At 34.3% G+C, this 22,722-nt stretch overlaps 1 protein-coding gene across 1 annotated transcript in view; it reads right to left on the bottom strand.

Moving 5' to 3' along the window:
- The window catches only part of LOC133644804 (protein WWC3-like), a 107,580-nt gene that overhangs the window by 26,699 nt on the left and 58,159 nt on the right, over window positions 1-22,722 (bottom strand). Inside the window, 6 exon segments of the mRNA XM_062039550.1 lie at window positions 401-942; window positions 3,151-3,240; window positions 5,832-6,080; window positions 12,852-12,913; window positions 15,597-15,752; window positions 19,545-19,674. Of these exon segments, the coding sequence (XP_061895534.1) occupies window positions 401-942; window positions 3,151-3,240; window positions 5,832-6,080; window positions 12,852-12,913; window positions 15,597-15,752; window positions 19,545-19,674 (1,229 nt within the window).

The following is a 22,722-nucleotide window of genomic DNA, read 5'->3' as shown; positions in this document are numbered from 1 at the left end:
CATGTTACCATGTGTGCATTTGAATGGATAGACAGATGTTTACATTGTTTGTGTACGTGAATGGACAAACATGTTGACATGATGTCTGTATTTCAATAGATAGATGGATGTTAAACATCCATCTATGTTAATGGCCGAATGGATAGATGGATGTTTTGTTTATGTGAAGGGAAGGACATACAGTATTTAAATCAAGTCTGTATGTGAATGGAAGGACATCTTTACATATTGTGTACAGTATGTGAATGGAAAGACATAGGTATGTACATGCTGTTTGTGTGTGAATAGATATTTACATTACTTGATGTAAGTGTGTGTGCGTGCGTGAATGGACAAACACATGATCGACACGTTCCGTGAATAGATTGACTTTGTCACAGCTGGTGTTGAAGAGACTTACCGCTGAAGGCGCCCTGAGTGCCGGCGTCTCTGTGGTTCTTTCCGTCAGCGAGGTGCCCGGCGGCGAGGGCGGCGAGGGCGGCGGGGTCCTGCGACTGCGCCCGCAGGCCCTCCAACAACCCGCGGCCCGCCTGCTCCATGTACTCCTCCGTCATCTGGGTGAGGGGGCAGTCCTGGGGGGCGGAGAGGTAGGGCGTGTCCATGGGGGAGCTGGGCGGGGACAGCGAGGACAGCGAGGAGCGCGAGGACAAGGACGCCAGCGACTGAGGCGTGTCGTGGGAGCGCTTGGCTTTGCTCCCCCCCAACGCCTCCGGGCTGTACAAGGTGCAGTCCCTGGACACCACCTCCGGGGGCAGCAGGTAGCGCAGGTGCGGCTCCAGCGTGTCGGCCACCCCGTCGTGGCGCTCGTACTGAGGGACGCCGTAGATGTCGCTGAAGCTGATGGAGCTCAGCGAGCCTCGGCTGGACGCCAGCGAGCCCCGACTGGACGCCAGCGAGCCTCGGCTGCTGCTGGACGACATCGTCAGGGAACTGGCCGACATGCTGGTCATGTGACAGGAAACAGGAAGTGAGAGAGACCACTTCAAAATTGGAAATAAAATACAGTCTTGTACATTTTTATCCGTGAGCGAATATAAGTTGTAGTACTTTATAAGTGTGAGTGTATACAAGTTGTAGTACTTTTTAAGTGTGAGAGTATACAAGTTGTAGTGCTTTTTAAGTGTGAGTGTATACAAGTTGTAGTACTTTTTAAGTGTGAGAGTATACAAGTTGTAGTACTTTTTAAGTGTGAGAGTATACAAGTTGTAGTGCTTTTTAAGTGTGAGTGTATACAAGTTGTAGTACTTTTTAAGTGTGAGTGTATACAAGTTGGAGTACTTTTTAAGTGTGAGTGTATACAAGTTGTAGTACTTTTTAAGTGTGAGAGTATACAAGTTGTAGTGCTTTTTAAGTGTGAGTGTATACAAGTTGTAGTACTTTTTAAGTGTGAGTGTATACAAGTTGTAGTACCTTTTAAGTGTGAGTGTATACAAGTTGTAGTGCTTTTTAAGTGTGAGTGTATACAAGTTGTAGTACTTTTTAAGTGTGAGTGTATACAAGTTGTAGTACCTTTTAAGTGTGAGTGTATACAAGTTGTAGTACTTTTTAAGTGTGAGAGTATACAAGTTGTAGTGCTTTTTAAGTGTGAGTGTATACAAGTTGTAGTACTTTTTAAGTGTGAGTGTATACAAGTTGTAGTACTTTTTAAGTGGGAGTGTATATAAGTTGTAGTACTTTTTAAGTGTGAGTGTATATAAGTTGTAGCACTTTTTAAGTGTGAGTGTATACCAGTTGTAGTACCTTTTTAGTGTGAGTATATATAAGTTGTAGTACCTTTTTAGTGTGACTGTATATAAGTTGTAGTACCTTTTTAGTGTGAGTATATATAAGTTGTAGTACCTTTTTAAGTGTGAGTGTATATAAGTTGTAGTACTTTTTAAGTGTGAGTGTATACAAGTTGTAGCACCTTTTTAGTGTAAGTGTGTATATAAGTTGTAGTATCTTATTAAGTTGTAGTACCTTTTTAGTGTGAGTGTATATAAGTTGTAGTACTTTTTAAGTGTGAGTGTATATAAGTTGTAGTACGTTTTAAGTGTGAGTGTATATAAGTTGTAGTAATTTTTAAGTGTGAGTGTAAATAAGTTGTAGTACATTTTAAGTGTGAGTGTAAATAAGTTGTAGTACTTTTTAAGTGTGAGTGTATGTAAGTTGTAGTACCTTTTAAGTGTGAGTGTAAATAAGTTGTAGTACTTTTTAAGTGTGAGTGTAATTAAGTTGTAGTATATTTTTAGTGTGAGTGTATATAAGTTGTAGTACCTTTTAAGTGTGAGTGTATACAAGTTGTAGTACTTTTTAAGTGTGAGTGTATATAAATTGTAGTACATTTTAAGCTGTGAGTGTATATAAGTAGTAGTAACTTTTAAGCTGTGAGTGTATATAAGTAGTAGTACCTTTTAAGCCGTGAGTGTATATAAGCAGTAGTACCTTTTAAGCTGTGAGTGTATATAAGTAGTAGTACCTTTTAAGCTGTGAGTGTATATAAGTAGTAGTACCTTTTAAGCCGTGAGTGTATATAAGTAGTAGTACCTTTTAAGCCGTGAGTGTATATAAGTAGTAGTACCTTTTAAGCTGAGTGTATATAAGTAGTAGTACCTTTTAAGCTGTGAGTGTATATAAGTAGTAGTACCTTTTAAGTCGTGAGTGTATATAAGTAGTAGTACCTTTTAAGCTGTGAGTGTATATAAATAGTAGTATGTTTTAAGCTGTGAGTGTATATAAGTAGTACTACCTTTTAAGCTGTGAGTGTATATAAGTAGTAATACCTTTTAAGCTGTGAGTGTATATAAGTAGTACTGGTAGTGCCTTTTAAGCTGTGAGTGTATATAAGTAGTACCGGCAGTACCTTTTAAGCTGTGAGTGTATATAAGTAGTAATACCTTTTAAGCTGTGAGTGTATATAAGTAGTACCGGTAGTGCCTTTTAAGCTGTGAGTGTATATAAGTAGTACCGGCAGTACCTTTTAAGCTGTGAGTGTATATAAGTAGTAATACCTTTTAAGCTGTGAGTGTATATAAGTAGTACCGGTAGTGCCTTTTAAGCTGTGAGTGTATATAAGTAGTACCGGCAGTACCTTTTAAGCTGTGAGTGTATATAAGTAGTACCGGTAGTACCTTTTAAGCTGTGAGTGTATATAAGTAGTACCGGTAGTACCTTTTAAGCTGTGAGTGTATATAAGTAGTAATACGTGTTGCTTCTTCCAACTGTCTCAGCAACACGTTCCTCTTCTCCTGCTGCAGCATCCTGAACAACAACAACAACAACATCATTATGTTATCCAGGCCTTGAATAGTACTGCTGTAAGTACTACTAGTATCACTACCATAAGCACTACTAGAACTACTATAATTACTACTAGTATCATTACTATAAGCACTACTAGAACTCCTACTAAGCACTACTAGTATCATTACTATAAGCACTACTAAAACTGCTACTATATGTACTACTATAATCACTACTAGTATCATTACTATAATCACTACCAGTAGTACTACTATAAGTACTATTATTATCAGTACTATAAGCACTAGTAGAACTACTATTATAAGTACTACTAGTATAAGCACTACTAGAACTACTAATATAAGTACTTGTAGAACTACTACTGTAAGTACTACTAGTATCGTTACTATAAGCACTACTAGAACTATTACTACTACTAAAGTATTACTACTAATACAAGCACTACTATAACAACTTCTACAACTTAAGTACTACTATTAACACGCCAAGTTCTATTATAAGTACAACTACGACAAATACTACAACTACTTCTAATCACACTACGACTATAAGTACTACTACTATTACAAGTACTACTATAACTACTACTACTTAAGTAGTACTGCTACTGTAACTAATTATTCTGCTACTACTATAAGTAATACTACTACTATAAGTACTTATATAACCACTACTACTAAAGTACCACTACTACTACTAATACAAGTACTACTATAACCACTTATTCTACTACTATAAGCATTAGTACTACTACTATTACTTCAAGTTCTACTGTAAGAACGACTAGATATACAATAGTAGTAGTAGTAGTAGTAGTAGAAGCAGTGGTAGTGGTAGCAGTGATAGTGGTAGTCGTAGTATCAGTCGTAGTAGTAGTGGTAGTAGCAGCAGTAGTAGCAGTGGTAGTCGTAGTATCAGTCATAGTAGTGGTAGCAGTAGTAGTAGTAATAGTAGTAGTAGAGGTAGTAGTAGTTATAGTAGTAGTAGTATTAGTATTAAACAGTACTATGAAGATATTTGTTGACATAATGTCCAGGTGTTGCTCAGAGTAGTCGTACTATCAGTCATAGTAGTAGTAGTAGTAGTAGTAAAAGTAGTAGTAGTAGTAGTAGTGGTAATAGTAGTAGTAGTAGTATCCAGTACTATGAAGAGGTTTGTTGACATCACGTTCAGATGTTGCTCACAGTAGTCGTACTATCAGTCATAGTAGTAGTAGTAGTAGTAGTAGTAGTAGTAATAGTAGTAGTAGAAGTAGTAATAGTAGTAGTAGTATTAGTATTAAACAGTACTATGAAGATATTTGTTGACATAATGTCCAGGTGTTGCTCAGAGTAGTCGTACTATCAGTCATAGTAGTAGTAGTAGTAGTAGTACAAGTACTGGTAGTAGTAGTAGTGGTAGTAGTAGTAGTAGTAGTATCCAGTACTATGAAGAGGTTTGTTGACATCACGTCCAGATGTTGCTCACAGTAGTCGTACTATCAGTCATAGTATTAGTAGTAGTAATAGTAGTAGTAGAAGTAGTAGTAGTAATAGTAGTAGTAGTATTAGTATTAAACAGTACTATGAAGATATTTGTTGACATAATGTCCAGGTGTTGCTCAGAGTAGTCGTACTATCAGTCATAGTAGTAGTAGTAGTAGTAGTACAAGTAGTAGTAGTAGTAGTAGTGGTAGTAGTAGTAGTATCCAGTACTATGAAGAGGTTTGTTGACATCACGTCCAGATGTTGCTCACAGTAGTCGTACTATCAGTCATAGTATTAGTAGTAGTAATAGTAGTAGTAGAAGTAGTAGTAGTAATAGTAGTAGTAGTATCAGTATTAAACAGTACTATGAAGATATTTGTTGACATAATGTCCAGGTGTTGCTCAGAGTAGTCATACTATCAGTCATAGTAGTAGTAGTAGTAGTAGTAGTAAAAGTAGTAGTAGTAGTGGTAATAGTAGTAGTAGTAGTATCCAGTACTATGAAGAGGTTTGTTGACATCACGTCCAGATGTTGCTCACAGTAGTTGTACTATCAGTCATAGTAGTAGTAGTAGTAGTAGTAGTAGTAGAAGAAGTAGTAGTAGTAATAGTAGTAGTAGTATACAGTACTATGAAGATATTTGTTGACATCACGTCCAGGTGTTGCTCAGAGTAGTCGTACTATCAGTCATAGTAGTAGTAGTAGTAGGAGTAGTAGTAGAAGTAGTAATAGTGGTAATAGTAGTAGTAGTAGTAGTAGTATCCAGTACTATGAAGAGGCTTGTTGACATCACGTCCAGGTGTTGCTCACAGTAGTCGTACTATCAGTCATAGTAGTAGTAGTAGTAGTAGTAGTAGTAGTAGTAGTAGTATATACAGTACTATGAAGATATTTGTTGATATCACGTCCAGGTGTTGCTCACAGTAGTCGTACTATCAGTCATAGTAGTAGTAGTAGTAGTAGTAGTACTATATACAGTACTATGAAGATATTTGTTGACATCACGTCCAGGTGTTGCTCACAGTAGTCGTACTATCAGTCATAGTAGTAGTAGTAGTAGTAGTAGTATATACAGTACTATGAAGATATGGTCACAGGTGATGAGTCAGGGCCCTTCTCACCTCTGATTGGCTCCCTGGCTCTGCAAGGCGTGTGCTCTCTGCACCTCGTCCTCCAGGCGGCGTCGCTCCTCCTCCAGCTGCATGAGGGTGTCAGGTGCGTGCTGCTGCCTGCTGACCAGACTGAGCTCCTGCAGGAGGACCTCCTTCTCCCGCAGGAGCTGCACTAAGTCACGGTCACGCTCGGCCTCAGCACGCCCAGACCAACTCTCACTGTCCAGCTGCGCTAGCTGGTGCTGGATGCTCTGCACCCTGGTGGCGGGAGAGGGGAACAGCAACATTGCACTGTGTCTTTACATCATGTTTTACAGTTTGTTTATATCATGTGTAGGGTTTGTTTATAGCATGTTTACAGTTTGTTTACATCATGTTTTACAGTTTGTTTATATTATGTGTAGGGTTTGTTTATATCATGTTTACAGTTTGTTTACATTATGTGGAGAGTTTGTTTATATCATGTTTACAGTTTGTTTACATTATGTTTACAGTTTGTTTATATCATGTGTAGGGTTTGTTTATATCATGTTTACAGTTTGTTTACATTATGTGGAGAGTTTGTTTATATCATGTTTACAGTTTGTTTACATCATGTTTACAGTTTGTTTATATCATGTTTACAGTTTGTTTACATTATGTGTAGAGTTTGTTTATATCGTATGTACATTAGGTTTACAGTTTGTTTACATTATTTTTACAGTATGTTTACATTATGTTTACAGTTTGTTTATATCATGTTCACAGTTTGTTTACATTATGTGTAAAGCATGTTTAAAGTTTGTTTACATTATGTTTACAGTTTGTGTACATCATGTTTACAGTTTGTTTATGTCATGTTTACAGTTTGTTTACATTATGTTTACAGTATGCTTACTTTATGTTTAAAATGTGTTTACAGTTTTTTATATCATGTTCACAGTTTGTTTACATTATGTGTAAAGCATGTTTACAGTTTGTTTACATCACGTTTCCAGTTTGTTTATATCATGTTTACAGTTTGTTTACATTGTGTAAAGAGTTTGTTTACATTATGTTTGCAGTTTGTTTACATTATGTTTACAGTTTGTTTATATCATGTTTACAGTTTGTTTACATTGTGTACAGTTTGTTTACATCATGTTTACAGTTTGTTTACATTATGTGTAGAGTTTGTTTGTATCGTGTTGACATTATGTTGGCATGTTTACATTGTGTTTACAGTTTGTTTACAGTATGTTTACAGTTTGTTTAAAGTATGTTTACAGTTTGTTTATATCATCTTCACCGTTTGTTTACATTATGTGTAAAACATGTTTACAGTTTGTTTACATTATGTTTACAGTTGGTTTACATCATGTTTACAGTTGGTTTACAGCATATCATGTTTACAGTTTGTTTACATTATGTGTATAGTTTTGTATCGTGTTGACATTATGTTTACATTGTGTTTACAATTTGTTTACAGTATGCTTACATTATGTTTACAGTTTGTTTATATCATGTTCACAGTTTGTTTACATTATGTGTAAAGCATGTTTACAGTTTGTTTATATCATGTTTAGAGTTTGTTTACATTATGTGTCAATTTTGTTTACATCGTGTTTACAATATGTGTAGATTTTGTTTACATTATGTTTCCAGTTTGTTTAAATCGTGTTTATATTATGTGTAGATTTTGTTTACATTATGTTTACAGTTTGTTTACATTATGTTTACAGTTTGTTTATATCATGTTTACAGTGTGTTTACATTATGTTTACAGTTTGTTGATATCATGTTTACAGTTTGTTTACATTGTGTACAGTTTGTTTAAATCATGTTTACAGTTTGTTTGAAATGTGTTTACAGTTTGTTTATATCATGTTCACAGTTTGTTTACATTATGTGTAAAGCATGTTTACAGTTTGTTTATATCATGTTTACAGTTTGTTTACATTATGTGTCAATTTTGTTTACATCGTGTTTACAATATGTGTAGATTTTGTTTACATTATGTTTCCAGTTTGTTTAAATCGTGTTTATATTATGTGTAGATTTTGTTTACATTATGTTTCTAGTTTGTTTACATTATGTTTACAGTTTGTTTATATCATGTTTACAGTGTGTTTACATTATGTTTACAGTTTGTTGATATCATGTTTACAGTTTGTTTACATTGTGTACAGTTTGTTTAAATCATGTTTACAGTTTGTTTGAATTGTGTTTACAGTTTGTTTATATCATGTTTACAGTTTGTTTACAGCTTGTTAACATTATGTGTACGGTTTGTTTACATCATGTTTATAGTGTGTTTATATAATGTTTACAGTTTTGCTAACATGTGTACAGTTTGTTTACATTATGTTTATATCATGTGTGCAGTTTGTTTACATTATGTTTACAGGGGGTTAACATTATGTTTACAGTTATTTACATTATGTTTACAGTATGTTTATATTATCTTTACAGCTTGTTGAGATTATGTTTACAGTTTGTTTGTATCATGTTTACAGTTTGTTTGTATCATGTTTACAGGTTTTTTTTAACATTATGTTTACAGTTTATTTATGTCATGTTTACAGTTTGTTGACATTATGTTTACAACTTGTTGACATTATGTTTACTTAATGTTTACAGCTTGTTAACATTATGTTTACAGCATATTTACAGTATGTTTATAGCATGTTTATAAAATGTTTACTGTATGTGCACAACATGTTAAAATAATTGTTGTTTGTTTACAGCATTTTTTTTAGTATGTTTATAAAATGTTTACAGCACACTTTTACTATTTTTACAGCATATTTACTATACCTTTACAGCATATTTACAGCATGTGTACAGTATATTTATAGCATACTTACAGTATGTGTACAGCACGTTTATAGAATGTTTACATTATGTCTATAAAATGTTTATAGCATGTTTACAGTGTGTTGATAGCATATCTACAGCGTGAGTAACACATTCTACCTGCCAACATGCAGCACTGTGTGCATTGTTTTTCTAGTTGCCAATTACAAGCTGTCAAAACAAGCTAGCTGCGCTAACTGTGATTATGACACACAGTGACTCAGGCATCCCTGATGTTATGCTAACAGTTACCACGGCAACATGAATCACAGCAATAAAGCCTGGACTATTCTGGCGACATGTTTCCAGATGCAACGCACAACTTATTAACCGATGGTTGTCGTTATGTGACTCTTTTGCTAAACAGTGCCACCCTGTGGAGGAAAAGGGCAAGAGATACTTATTGCCAAAAAGTGAAGTGTAAAAAATTAATTGATGTGATATTAAACTAACCAAAATATTATTATATTTAATAATATATTGTCAGTATATGAGGCAGATGACGTGTACACCATTATTATCTATATAAAGCTCTATTATGAATAATATCATATTGTACAAGGGTGCCTAATGAAGTGTCCTGTGGTCGTAGGGTGGCCATGTAGTGTAAAATAGTCATGCTATATTTGCAAAAATGCTTTGCTAATATAGAGTAAACTGTTTTGCTAATGGGGTGCTAAAAATGCTGATGTTAAAAAAATGGTATGGTAATATAGACTAATCATTTAATTCTAATGTGGTGTAAAAATGATATGCTAAATGCATAAAAATGTTTTGCTAATGGGGTGTGAAAATGGAAGGCTAATGTGTTGCAAAAAATTGCCAAGCAAATTTCACGTAAAAATGTTGTGCTAATGTTGTGTAAAATGTTATGCTAAAGTTGCATAAAAATGTCATGCTAATGTGCTGTAAAAATGTCACGCTAATGTAATGTTAAAAATGAGTAAAAATATTATGCTAATGTGGTGTAAAAATGCTATGCTAAATGCTGATGTTAAAAAAATGGTATGGTAATATAGACCAATCATTTAATTCTAATGTGGTGTAAAAATGATATGCTAAATGCATAAAAATGTTTTGCTAATGGGGTGTAAAAATGGAAGGCTAATGTGTTGTAAAAATTGCCATGCTAATTTCACGTAAAAATGTTGTGTTAATATTGTGTAAAATGTTATGCTAAAGTTGCATAAAAATGTCATGCTAATGTGCTGTAAAAATGTCACGCTAATGTAATGTTAAAAATGAGTAAAAATATTATGCTAATGTGGTGTAAAAATGCTATGCTAAATGCTGATGTTAAAAAAATGGTATGGTAATATAGACTAAACATTTAATTCTAATGTGGTGTAAAAATTATATGCTAAATGCATAAAAATGTTTTGCTAATGGGGTGTAAAAATGGAAGGCAAATGTGTTGTAAAAAATTGCCATGCTAATTTCACGTAAAAATGTTGTGCTAATGTTTTGTAAAATGTTATGCTAAAGTTGCATAAAAATGTCATGCTAATGTGCTGTAAAAATTTCACGCTAAAGTAATGTTAAAAATGAGTAAAAATATTATGCTAATGTGGTGTAAAAATGCTATGCTAAATGCTGATGTTAAACAAATGGTATGCTAATATAGACTAAAAATTTAATTCTAATGTGGTGTAAAAATGATATGCTAAATGCATAAAAATGTTTTGCGAATGGGGTGTAAAAATGGAAGGCTAATGTGTTTTAAAAAATTGCCATGCTAATTTCACGTAAAAATGTTGTGCTAATGCTGTGTAAAATGTTATGTTAAAGTTGCATACAAATGTCATGCTAATGTGCGGTAAAAATGTCACGCTAATGTAATGTTAAAAATGAGTAAAAATATTATGCTAATGTGGTGTAAAAATGCTATGCTAAATGCTAATGTTAAACAAATGGTATGCTAATATAGACTAAAAATGTAATTCTAATGTGGTGTAAAAATGATATGCTAAATGCATAAAAATGTTTTGCGAATGGGGTGTAAAAATGGAAGGCTAATGTGTTGTAAAAAATTGCCATGCTAATTTCACGTAAAAATGTTGTGCTAATGTTGTGTAAAATGTTATGCTAAAGTTGCATACAAATGTCATGCTAATGTGCGGTAAAAATGTCACGCTGATGTAATGTTAAAAATGAGTAAAAATATTATGCTAATGTGGTGTAAAAATGCTATGCTAAATGCTGACGTTAAACAAATGGTATGCTAATATAGACTAAAAATGTAATTCTAATGTGGTGTAAAAATGATATGCTAAATGCATAAAAATGTTTTGCGAATGGGGTGTAAAAATGGAAGGCTAATGTGTTGTAAAAAATTGCCATGCTAATTTCACGTAAAAATGTTGTGCTAATGTTGTGTAAAATGTTATGCTAAAGTTGCATACAAATGTCATGCTAATGTGCGGTAAAAATGTCACGCTAATTTAATGTTAAAAATGAGTAAAAATATTATGCTAATGTGGTGTAAAAATGCTATGCTAAATGCTGATGTTAAACAAATGGTATGCTAATATAGACTAAAAATTTAATTCTAATGTGGTGTAAAAATGATATGCTAAATGCATAAAAATGTTTTGCGAATGGGGTGTAAAAATGGAAGGCTAATGTGTTGTAAAAAATTGCCATGTTAATATTACGTAAAAATGTTGTGCTAATGTTGTGTAAAATGTTATGCTAAAGTTGCATACAAATGTCATGCTAATGTGCGGTAAAAATGTCACGCTAATGTAATGTTAAAAATGAGTAAAAATATTATGCTAATGTGGTGTAAAAATGCTATGCTAAATGCTGATGTTAAACAAATGGTATGCTAATATAGACTAAAAATGTAATTCTAATGTGGTGTAAAAATTATATGCTAAATGCATAAAAATGTTTTGCTAATGGGGTGTAAAAATGGAAGGCTAATGTGGTGTAAAAATTGCCATGCTAATTTCACGTAAAAATGTTGTGCTAATATTGTGTAAAATGTTATTTAAAGTTGCATAAAAATGTCATGCTATTGTGCTGTAAAAATGTCACGCTAATGTAATGTTAAAAATGAGTAAAAATATTATGCTACTGTGGTGTAAAAATGGTATGCTAAATGCTGATGTTAAAAAAATGGTATGGTAATATAGACTAAACATTTAATTCTAATGTGGTGTAAAAATGATATGCTAAATGCATAAAAATGTTTTGCTAATGGGGTGTAAAAATGGAAGGCTAATGTGTTGTAAAAAATTGCAATGCTAATTTCACGTAAAAATATTGTGCTAATGTTGTGTAAAATGTTATGCTAAAGTTGCATACAAATGTCATGCTAATGTGCGGTAAAAATGTCACGCTAATGTAATGTTAAAAATGAGTAAAAATATTATGCTAATGTGGTGTAAAAATGCTATGCTAAATGCTGATGTTAAACAAATGGTATGCTAATATAGACTAAAAATGTAATTCTAATGTGGTGTAAAAATGATATGCTAAATGCATAAAAATGTTTTGCGAATGGGGTGTAAAAATGGAAGGCTAATGTGTTGTAAAAAATTGCCATGCTAATTTCACGTAAAAATGTTGTGCTAATGTTGTGTAAAATGTTATGCTAAAGTTGCATACAAATGTCATGCTAATGTGCGGTAAAAATGGCACGCTAATGTAATGTTAAAAATGAGTAAAAATATTATGCTAATGTGGTGTAAAAATGCTATGCTAAATGCTGATGTTAAAAAAACGGTATGGTAATATAGACTAAACATTTAATTCTAATGTGGTGTAAAAATTATATGCTAAATGCATAAAAATGTTTTGCTAATGGGGTGTAAAAATGGAAGGCTTATGTGTTATAAAAAATTGCCATGCTAATTTCACGTAAAAATTTTATGCTAAAGTTGCATACAAATGTCATGCTAATGTGCGGTAAAAATGTCACGCTAATGTAATGTTAAAAATGAGTAAAAATATTATGCTAATGTGGTGTAAAAATGTTATGCTCAATGCATAAAAATGTTTGGCTAACGGGGTGTAAAAACGCAAGGCTAATATACTGTAAAAATGTCATGCTAATGTGCTGTGAAAATATAGAATGAAAATGTTATGTTAATTTGGTGTAAAAATGCTATATGAAGTTGCAAAAAAAAAAAGCACTATGCTAATGGGGTGTAGAAATGCAATGCTAATGTTCTGCAAAATTTGATGCTAATGTCTTGTAAAAACACTTACTTCTTCTTGGCCTCCTCGTACTGCCAGCTGACTTTGACTTTGTCTACCAGGTGGGAGGAGTCCTTAGCGGCGACATCATCACATATGAGAGCAAAGGAAATGGACTTCATGAGACAACAGCACTGAAAGAATTGACTTTTTATTTGGCTTTTTTGAATTAATAAAGTTATATATTATTAGATGCTAAATTATATATATATATATTAGTAGTTAGCATATATTTGATTGAGTTTAGCATATTTAATACATCAAAATGTATCAATATACCTTCTAGTAGAAAATTGAGTGACTACTTGAACTGAAACACTAACAGTTAGCATGCTAGACAGACAGCGTCGGGTAGTAAAATGTGTATACAGGCAAAATTTGCTAAAAAAAAAACTAGCATGCTAACTTTTGAACATGCTACCAGTTAACATGTCTTAAGTAGGAAAATATTTGACTGTAAGGCTTATACATACAAAATTAGCTAAAAAAAATCAAATAAAAAAAGCTAGCTTGCTAACGTGCTAAGGTTTTAACATGCTAACAGTTAACATGCAAGAAGCAACAAAATATTTGCCTATAAGGCTTATTCATGCAAAATTAGCTATAAAAGCTAGCATGCTACATGCTAAAGTTTTAACATGCTAACAGTTAACATGCATGAAGTAACAAAATATTTGAATATAAGGCTTATTCATGCAAAATTAGCTATAAAAGCTAGCATGCTACATGCTCACGTTTTAACATGCTAACAGTTAACATGCATGAAGTAGCAAAATATTTGACTATAAGGCTTATTCATGCTAAATTAGCTATAAAAGCTAGCATGCTATATGCTAACAGTTAACATGCATGAAGTAACAATATTTGCCTATAAGGCTTATTCATGCAAAATTAGCTATTAAAGCTAGCATGCTACATGCTAACACTTTAACATGCTAACAGTTAACATGCATGAAGTAACAAAATATTTGACTGTAAGGCTTATTCAGGCAAAATTAGCTAAAAAAAAAAAAAGCTATCAAGCTAACATGCTAAAAACTTTTTTAACATCCTAACAGTGAACAACATATTTTACTAGAACGCTTCTACGTGCAAAATTGGCTAACAAAGCTAGCATGCTAATGTTTGAACATGCTACCAGTTAACAAGTGTTAAGTAGGAAAATATTTGACTATAAGGCTTATTCATGCAAAATTAGCTAAAAAAAAAAAGTTATCAAGCTAACATGCTAAAAACTTTTTAACATGCTAACAGTGAGCAACAAGGCTTATACATACAAAGTTAGCTTTAAAAAATTAGCTTGATAACATGCTAAGGTTTTAACATGCTAACAGTTAACATGCATGAAGTAACAAAATATTTGCTTATAAGGCTTATTCATGCAAAATTAGCTATAAAACCTAGCATGCTACATGCTAACAGTTAACATGCATGAAGTAGCACAATATTTGACTGTAAGGCTTATTCATTCAAAATTAGCTATAAAAAAAAAGCTATCAAGCTACCATGCTAAAAACTTTTTTAACATGCCAATAGTGAACAACTTATTTTACTGGAACGCTTCTACATGCAAAATTGGCTAACAAAGCTAGCATGCTAATGAACATGCTACCAGTTAACAAGTGTTAAGTAAGAAAATATTTGACTGTGAGGCTTATTCATGCAAAATTGGCTTAAAAAGCTATCATGCTAATGTTTGAACATGCTACCAGTTAACATATCTTAAGTAGGAAAATATTTGGCTGTAAGGCTTACACATGCAAAATTAGCTAACAAAAAAAAAGCTAGCTTGCTAACGTGCTAAGGTTTTAACATGCTAACAGTTAACATGCATGAAGTAGCAAAATATTTGACTATAAGGCTTATTCATGCAAAATTAGCTATAAAAGCTAGCATGCTACATGCTGACGCTTTAACATGCTAACAGTTAACATGCATGAAGTAGAAAAATGTTTGACTATAAGGCTTATTCATGCAAAATTAGCTATAAAAGCTAGCATGCTAACGTTTTAACATGCTAACAGTTAACATGCATGAAGTAGCAACATATTTGACTATAAGGTTTATTCATGCAAAATTAGCTATAAAAGCTAGCATGCTACATGCTAACACTTTAACATGCTAACAGTTAACGTGCATGAAGTAGCAAAATATTTGACTCTAAGGCTTATTCGTACAAAATTAGCTAAAAAAAAAAAGCTATCAAGCTAACATACTAAAAACTTTTTTAACATGCTAACAGTGAACAACATATTTCTACATGCAAAATTAGCTAACAAAGCTAGCATGCTAATGTTTGAACATGCTACCAGTTAACATGTGTCAAGTAGGAAAATATTTGACTGTGAGTCTGATACATGCAGAAATTGGCTTAAAAAGCTATCATGCTAACATTCGAACATGCTAACAGTTAACATGCGTGAAGTAACAAAATATTTGACAATAAGTCTTACACGTGCAAAATCAGCCAAAAGAGCGAGTATGCTAACATGCTAACGTTTGAACATGCTAACAGTTAAGTGCGTGAAGTACTGTAGCAAAATATATAACCCTAACCCTAAAATATCTGTGAGGCTTATGCATGCAAAATGTGTTAAAAAAATATAGAATGTTAACAGTAAAGACATAAAATATGTAACTGAGGTTTGTTGAGGCTAGCAAGAGCATTTAAAAGCTTTGTTTTTGTTTACGAATGATGTTTCTTGATGTATTTTTAATGTTTTTTTAGCAAGATGTTGCCACGGCAGAGTGTGCTACCTCGCCCATGATGTCAGTCTGGCAGCCGGAGTCGCAGTACAGCTGCTGCCCGCCGCCCGGCTCGCATGGCGCCCCAGCGCTGTTGATGCCCGCCTCGCCAGCCGAGTCGCCCGCACTCAGACTGCCTTGCAGGTTCACTGTCAGCTTGGCCAGACTCTGCCAAGAAATACACCAAAGATGACCATAAACTCAGCTGTAAAAAAAACACAACAACAGGCTTCGCTACACATCTTAAAAATAAAGGCAACTATTCATTTACAAATGTGGGAATTGTACGTTTGATCATTTAGTTGTTCACCAGTTAGTATGCTAACCTAGCACCATGTTAAAATGTCATGTTAGCATGTAGCTCACATAGCTATGCTAGTGTTGCTAACCTAGCATGATGTTAAAATGTCATGTTAGCATGTAGCTCACATAGCTATGCTAGTGGTGCTAACCTAGCATGATATTAAAATGTCATGTTAGCATGTAGCTCACATAGCTATGCTAGTGTTGCTAGCCTAGCATGATGTTAAAATATAATGTTAGCATGTAGCTCACATAGCTATGCTAGTGGTGCTAACCTCGCATGATGTTAAAATGTCATGTTAGCATGTAGCTCACAGTGCTATGCTGGTGTTGCTAACCTAGCACGATGTTAAAATATAATGTTAGTATATAGTTCACATAGTTATGCTAGTGTTGCTAACCTAGCATGATGTTAAAATGTAATGTTAGCATTTAGTTCACATAGTTATGCTAGTGTTGCTAACCTAGCATGATGTTAAAATGTAATGTTAGCATGTAGTTCACAGCTATGCTAGTGTTGCTACCCTAGCATGATGTTAAAATGTAATGTTAGCATGTAACTCACATTGCTATGCTAGTGTTGCTAGCCGAACATGATGTTAAATTGTAATGTTAGCATTTAGTTCACATAGTTATGTTAGTGGTGCTAACCTAGCATGATATAAAAATGTTAGCATTTAGTTCACATAGCTATGCTAGTGTTGCTAACCTCGCATGATGTTAAAATGTAATGTTAGCATGTAGCTCACGTAGCTATGCTAGTGTTGCTAACCTAGCGTGATGTTAAAATGTAATGTTAGCATGTAGCTCACGTAGCTATGCTAGTGTTGCTAACCTAGCATGATGTTAAAATGTAATGTTAGCATGTAGCTCACATAGGTATGCTAGTGTTGCTAACCTAGCATGATGTTAAAATCTAATGTTAGTATTTAGTTCACATAGTTATGCTAGTGTTGCTAACCTTGCATGAGGTGAAAATGTAATGTTAGCATTTAGCTCACATAGGTATGCTAGTGTTGCTAACCTAGCATGATGTTAAAATGTAATGTTAGCATTTAGTTCACATAGGTATGCTAGTGTTGCTAACCTAGCATAATGTTAAAATGTAATGTTAGCATTTAGTTCACATAGGTATGCTAGTGTTGCTAACCTCGCATGATGTTAAAATTTAATGTTAGCATGTAGCTCACATAGGTATGCTAGTGTTGCTAACCTAGCATGATGTTAAAATGTAATGTTAGCATTTAGTTCACATAGGTATGCTAGTGTTGCTAACCTCGCATGATGTTAAAATGTAATGTTAGCATTTAGTTCACATAGTTATGCTAGTGGTGCTAACCTAGCATGATATTAAAATATTAGCATGTAGCTCACATAGCTATGCTAGTGTTGCTAACCTCGCATGATGTTAAAATGTAATGTTAGCATTTAGCTCACATAGGTATGCTAGTGTTGCTAACCTAGCACGATGTTAAAATGTAATGTTAGCATGTAGCTCACATAGCTATGTTAATGTTAATGTGTGTCCTCCTGTCCCACTCCCTAATGTTACATAGTTGTATGTGATACATGACATGACATGTATTACATTGGACAAGTACACAGTCACAGTGTATACGTCAAAAGTGGATCACACACTAGCACACAATATTGTTTACATGATACTGTAAACATAAATATAAATAAGTTTGCACATGTGACGGAGCAGATCCTTGCCTTCCACACATCATGTGCTTCAACCCTGAATCATCGTCTTTGTTGCGCTAACTCCTCATTTCTGGGTTGGTTTTTTTTGTGCTTGTCTGGCAGAACGAGACGCTGACGTGCGTGTGTAGGAAAGGCCAGGTGGGTGACACACACACACACACACACACACACACACACACACACACACACACACACACACACACACACACACACACACACACACACACACACACACACACACACACACACACATACAAACAAACCCCTTTTCCATATGAGTTGGGAAATGGTGTTAGATGTAAATATAAACAGAATACAATGATTTGCAAATCCTTTTCAAGCCATATTCAGTTGAATGCACTACAAAGACAACATATTTGATGTTCAAACTCATAAACTTTATTTGTTGTTGCAAATAATCATTAACTTTAGAATTTGATGGCAGCAAAGAAGTTGGGAAAGGTGGCAATAAATACTGATAAAGTTGAGGAATGCTCATCAAACACTTATTTGGAACATCCCACAGGTGAACAGGCTAATTGGGAACAGGTGGGTGCCATGATTGGGTATAAAAGTAGATTCCATGAAATGCTCAGTCATTCACAAACAAGGATGGGGCGAAGGTCACCACTTTGTCAACAAATGCCTGAGCAAATTGTTGAACAGTTTAAGAAAAACCTTTCTCAAGCAGCTATTGCAAGGAATTTAGGGATTTCACCATCTACGCTCCGTAATATCATCAAAGGCTTCAGAGAATGTGGAGAAATCACTGCACGTAAGCAGCTAAGCCCGTGACCTTCCATCCCTCAGGCTGTACTGCATCAAAAAGTGACATCAGTGTGTAAAGGATATCACCACATGGGCTCAGGAACACTTCAGAAAACCACTGTCAGTAACTACAGTTGGTCGCTACATCTGTAAGTGCAAGTTAAAACTCTCCTATGCAAGGCGAAAACCGTTTATCAACAACACCCAGAAACACCGTCGGCTCCGCTGGGCCTGAGCTCATCTAAGATGGACTGATACAAAGTGGAAAAGTGTTCTGTGGTCTGACGAGTCCACATTTCAAATTGTTTTTGGAAACTGTGGACGTCGTGTCCTCCGGACCAAAGAGGAAAAGAACCATCCGGACTGTTCTAGGCACAAAGTGTAAAAGCCAGCATGTGTGATGGTATGGGGGTGTATTAGTGCCCAAGACATGGGTAACTTACACATCTGTGAAGGCACCATTAATGCTGAAAGGTACATACAGCTTTTGGAGAAACATATGTTGCCATCCAAGCAACGTTACCATGGACGCCCCTGCTTATTTCAGCAGGACAATGCCAAGCCACGTGTTACATCAACGTGGCTTCATAGTAAAAGAGTGCGGGTACTAGACTGGCCTGCCTGTAGTCCAGACCTGTCTCCCATTGAAAATGTGTGAAGCCTAAAATATGAGAAGGGAGACTGTTGAACAACTTAAGCTGTACATCAAGCAAGAATGGGACAGAATTCCACTTCAAAAATGTGTCTCCTCAGTTCCCAAACCTTTACTGAGTGTTGTTAAAAGGAAAGGCCATGTAACACAGTGGTGAACATGCCCTTTCCCAACTACTTTGGCACGTGTTGCAGCCATGAAATTTTAAGTTAATTATTATTTGCAAAAACAAAATAAAATGTATGAGTTTGAACATCAAATATGTTGTCTTTGTAGCATATTCAACTGAATATGGCTTGAAAAGGATTTACAAATCATTGTATTCTGTTTATATTTACATCTAACACCATTTCCCAACTCATATGGTAACGGGGTTTGTATATACACTCAACACACACACACTTACACACACGTATACTTACACACACACATATACTTGCACACACACACTTGCACACATACACACACACATTTACTTACACACCCTTACACACACACTTACACACACACTTCCACGCACACACACACACCTGGATGAGGTCCTGCCTCTCCTTCTCTCCCGAGCTGATGGTCTTCTTGATGCTGCGCAGCTCGTGGAAGATGGCCTGCGCCTCGTCCAGCTTGTAGTTGGTGTGACTGCACGACATCTTCCTGTCGATCCTGCCGGGAACACACAGCACCGCCGTCACAAGACACGCCTCCTGACCCCGCCCCCTCCCATTGCCCACCTCACATAGGTAGTATGCATATAGCTCACATAGCTATGCTAGTGTTGCTAACCAAGCACGATGTTAAAATATAATGTTAGCATGTAGCTCACATAGCTATGCTAGTGTTGCTAACCAAGCACGATGTTATAATGTTGGCATGTAGCTCACATAGCTATGCTATTGTTGTTAACTAGCAAGATGTTAAAATGTCATGTTAGCATATAGCTCACATAGCTATGCTAGTGTTGCTTACCAAGCATGATGTTAAAATATAATGTTAGCATGTAGCTTACATAGCTATGCTAATATTGCTAGCCTAGCACAATGTTAACATATAATGTTAGCATATAGCTCACATTGCTATGCTAGTGTTGCTAGCCTAGCATCATGTTAAATGTCATGTTAGCATGTAGCTCACATAGGTATGCTAGTGTTGCTGGCCTAGCATCATGTTAAATGTCATGTTAGCATGTAGCTCACATAGCTATGCTAGTGTTGCTAACCAAGCATGGTGTTAAAATGTCATGTTAGCATGTAGCTCACATAGGTATGCTAGTGTTGCTAACCAAGCACAATGTTAAAATATAATGTTAGCATGTAGCTCACATTGCTACGCTAGTGTTGCTAGCCTAGCACAATGTTAAAATGGCATGTTAGCATGTAGCTCACATAGGTATGCTAGTGTTGCTAGCCTAGCACAATGTTAAAATGTCATGTTAGCATGTAGCTCACATAGGTATGCTAGTGTTGCTAGCCTAGCATCATGTTAAATGTCATGTTAGCATGTAACTCACAGAGGTATGCTAGTGTTGCTAACCAAGCACAATGTTAAAATATAATGTTAGCATGTAGCTCACATAGCTATGCTAGTGTTGCTAACCAAGCATGATGTTAAAATGTCATGTTAGCATGTAGCTCACATAGGTATGCTAGTGTTGCTAGCCTAGCACAATGTTAAAATGTCATGTTAGCATGTAGCTCACATAGGTATGCTAGTGTTGCTAGCCTAGCATCATGTTAAATGTCATGTTAGCATGTAGCTCATATAGGTATGCTAGTGTTGCTAACCAAGCACGATGTTAAAATATAATGTTAGCATGTAGCTCACATAGCTATGCTAGTGTTGCTAACCAAGCATGATGTTAAAATATAATGTTAGCATGTAGCTCACATTGCTATGCGAGTGTTGCTAGCCTAGCACGATGTTGAAATGTCATGTTAGCATGTAGCTCCCATAGGTATGCTAGTGTTGCTAGCCTAGCACAATGTTAAAATGTCATGTTAGCATGTAGCTCACATAGGTATGCTAGTGTTGCTAACCAAGCACGATGTTAAAATATAATGTTAGCATGTAGCTCACATTGCTATGCGAGTGTTGCTAGCCTAGCACGGTGTTAAAATATAATGTTAGCATGTAGCTTACATAGCTACTCTAATATTGCTAGCCTAGCATGATGTTAAAATGTAATGTTAGCAGGGAACAAGAACCCAGCCCTACACCCCCTCACCAAGTCTTCAAGTTGGTTCATCAAAAGAAGCGGAATATAAAGAACTATTATTATTATCATTAAATTATTATTAATTATTAAGATAATATAATAATTATTTTTAACAATGTATGTTTAAGTTAAAATTAAAAAAAAAAAACATTGTTTTCATCATTATGATTATTGTTATTATTTGTATTATTATAATGGCCTGGGATCGCCTCGGGATCCCACGGGAAGAGCTGGACGATGTGGCTGGGGAGAGGGAAGTCTGGGCTTCCCTGCTTAGGCTGCTGCCCCCGCGACCCGACCTCGGATAAGCGGAAGAAGATGGACGAATGGATGGATGGATTATTATTTATTATTATCATTGTAATTGTTACTTGTATTATCATAATATTTTATTATCACCATTAATATTTTTGATTTATTATCCATCTATCTTCTGCTTATCTGAGGTGGGGTCGCGGGGACAGCAGCCTAAGCAGGGAAGTACACCTCCCTAATTGTGTTATTATATTATCATTATTTGTATTGTTTTATTATCAGCATTTTTAATCATTACTTTTATTAGCAGAATGTTTTATTCTTACATTAATATTTTGGATGTATAATTATTAATATAATAATTATAATATTATCATTTTAATATTAAAAAAATATTTTAGTATGAAAAAAAAAATTTTATATTTAAAAAAAATATTTTAATAATAATAATATTATTATTTTGATTATTATTTCACACTGAAAGTTGTTATTAATAATTGTTATTAATAATGTAATAATAGTAATGTTATTATTATTATGATTGTTATTACACACTAAAAGGGGAAAAGTGTTTGAACTCGTCTAAGTAACCAAAATCTTTTTTTTAAATTATTAATTCATTTATGAAGTTGTATTTATCAAAAGAAGAAGGAAAAGAAAGGTGTGTGCTCCCTCACACACAGACGATAGCTGGGTATGGAGAACAAATTATTAGAATTACTATTATCATAATAATATAATAATACTTTTAACAACACTTTTATTTTATAAGGTTTTTTTTTCAAGGTTGCTCAACAGCAATTCAAAGCAGTTTAAAAATGTAAAACAAATACTTTTTTATTTTATGTATAATCATTATATTCTTATTATTTTATTATTATCATGAATATTTTATTATCAAATATTTTTTCATTATTTTTTTTTATCATCGGTATTTTTTAATAATGTTTTATATACATCATTATTATTATTATTTATGTAATAACATTATTAGTAGTGGTATGTTTATTATCACACACTGAAAGTGTTTTTATTCGTCTCAGGATCACAAGATTGTGTTGCATTATTTTATTATTGAAGTATTTATTCACTGTTACAGCTTGAGTACAAACTAATATTTAAATTGTTAGAAATTACTACGCTAGAAAAAGGTGTGGGATTAAATAGTCTCTGCTTGTTTCCTACTCTTTTTCGGACATGTCATGAGAAAGTGGAAATATGTGATGCATGTTCCAAATAAACTA

This window comes from Entelurus aequoreus, linkage group LG27 (assembly GCF_033978785.1).
Source record: "Entelurus aequoreus isolate RoL-2023_Sb linkage group LG27, RoL_Eaeq_v1.1, whole genome shotgun sequence".
Lineage (NCBI taxonomy): Eukaryota > Metazoa > Chordata > Actinopteri > Syngnathiformes > Syngnathidae > Entelurus > Entelurus aequoreus.
The sequence above is the reverse complement of the archived record's forward strand: the minus strand, read 5'-3'. Positions and strand labels throughout refer to the sequence as shown.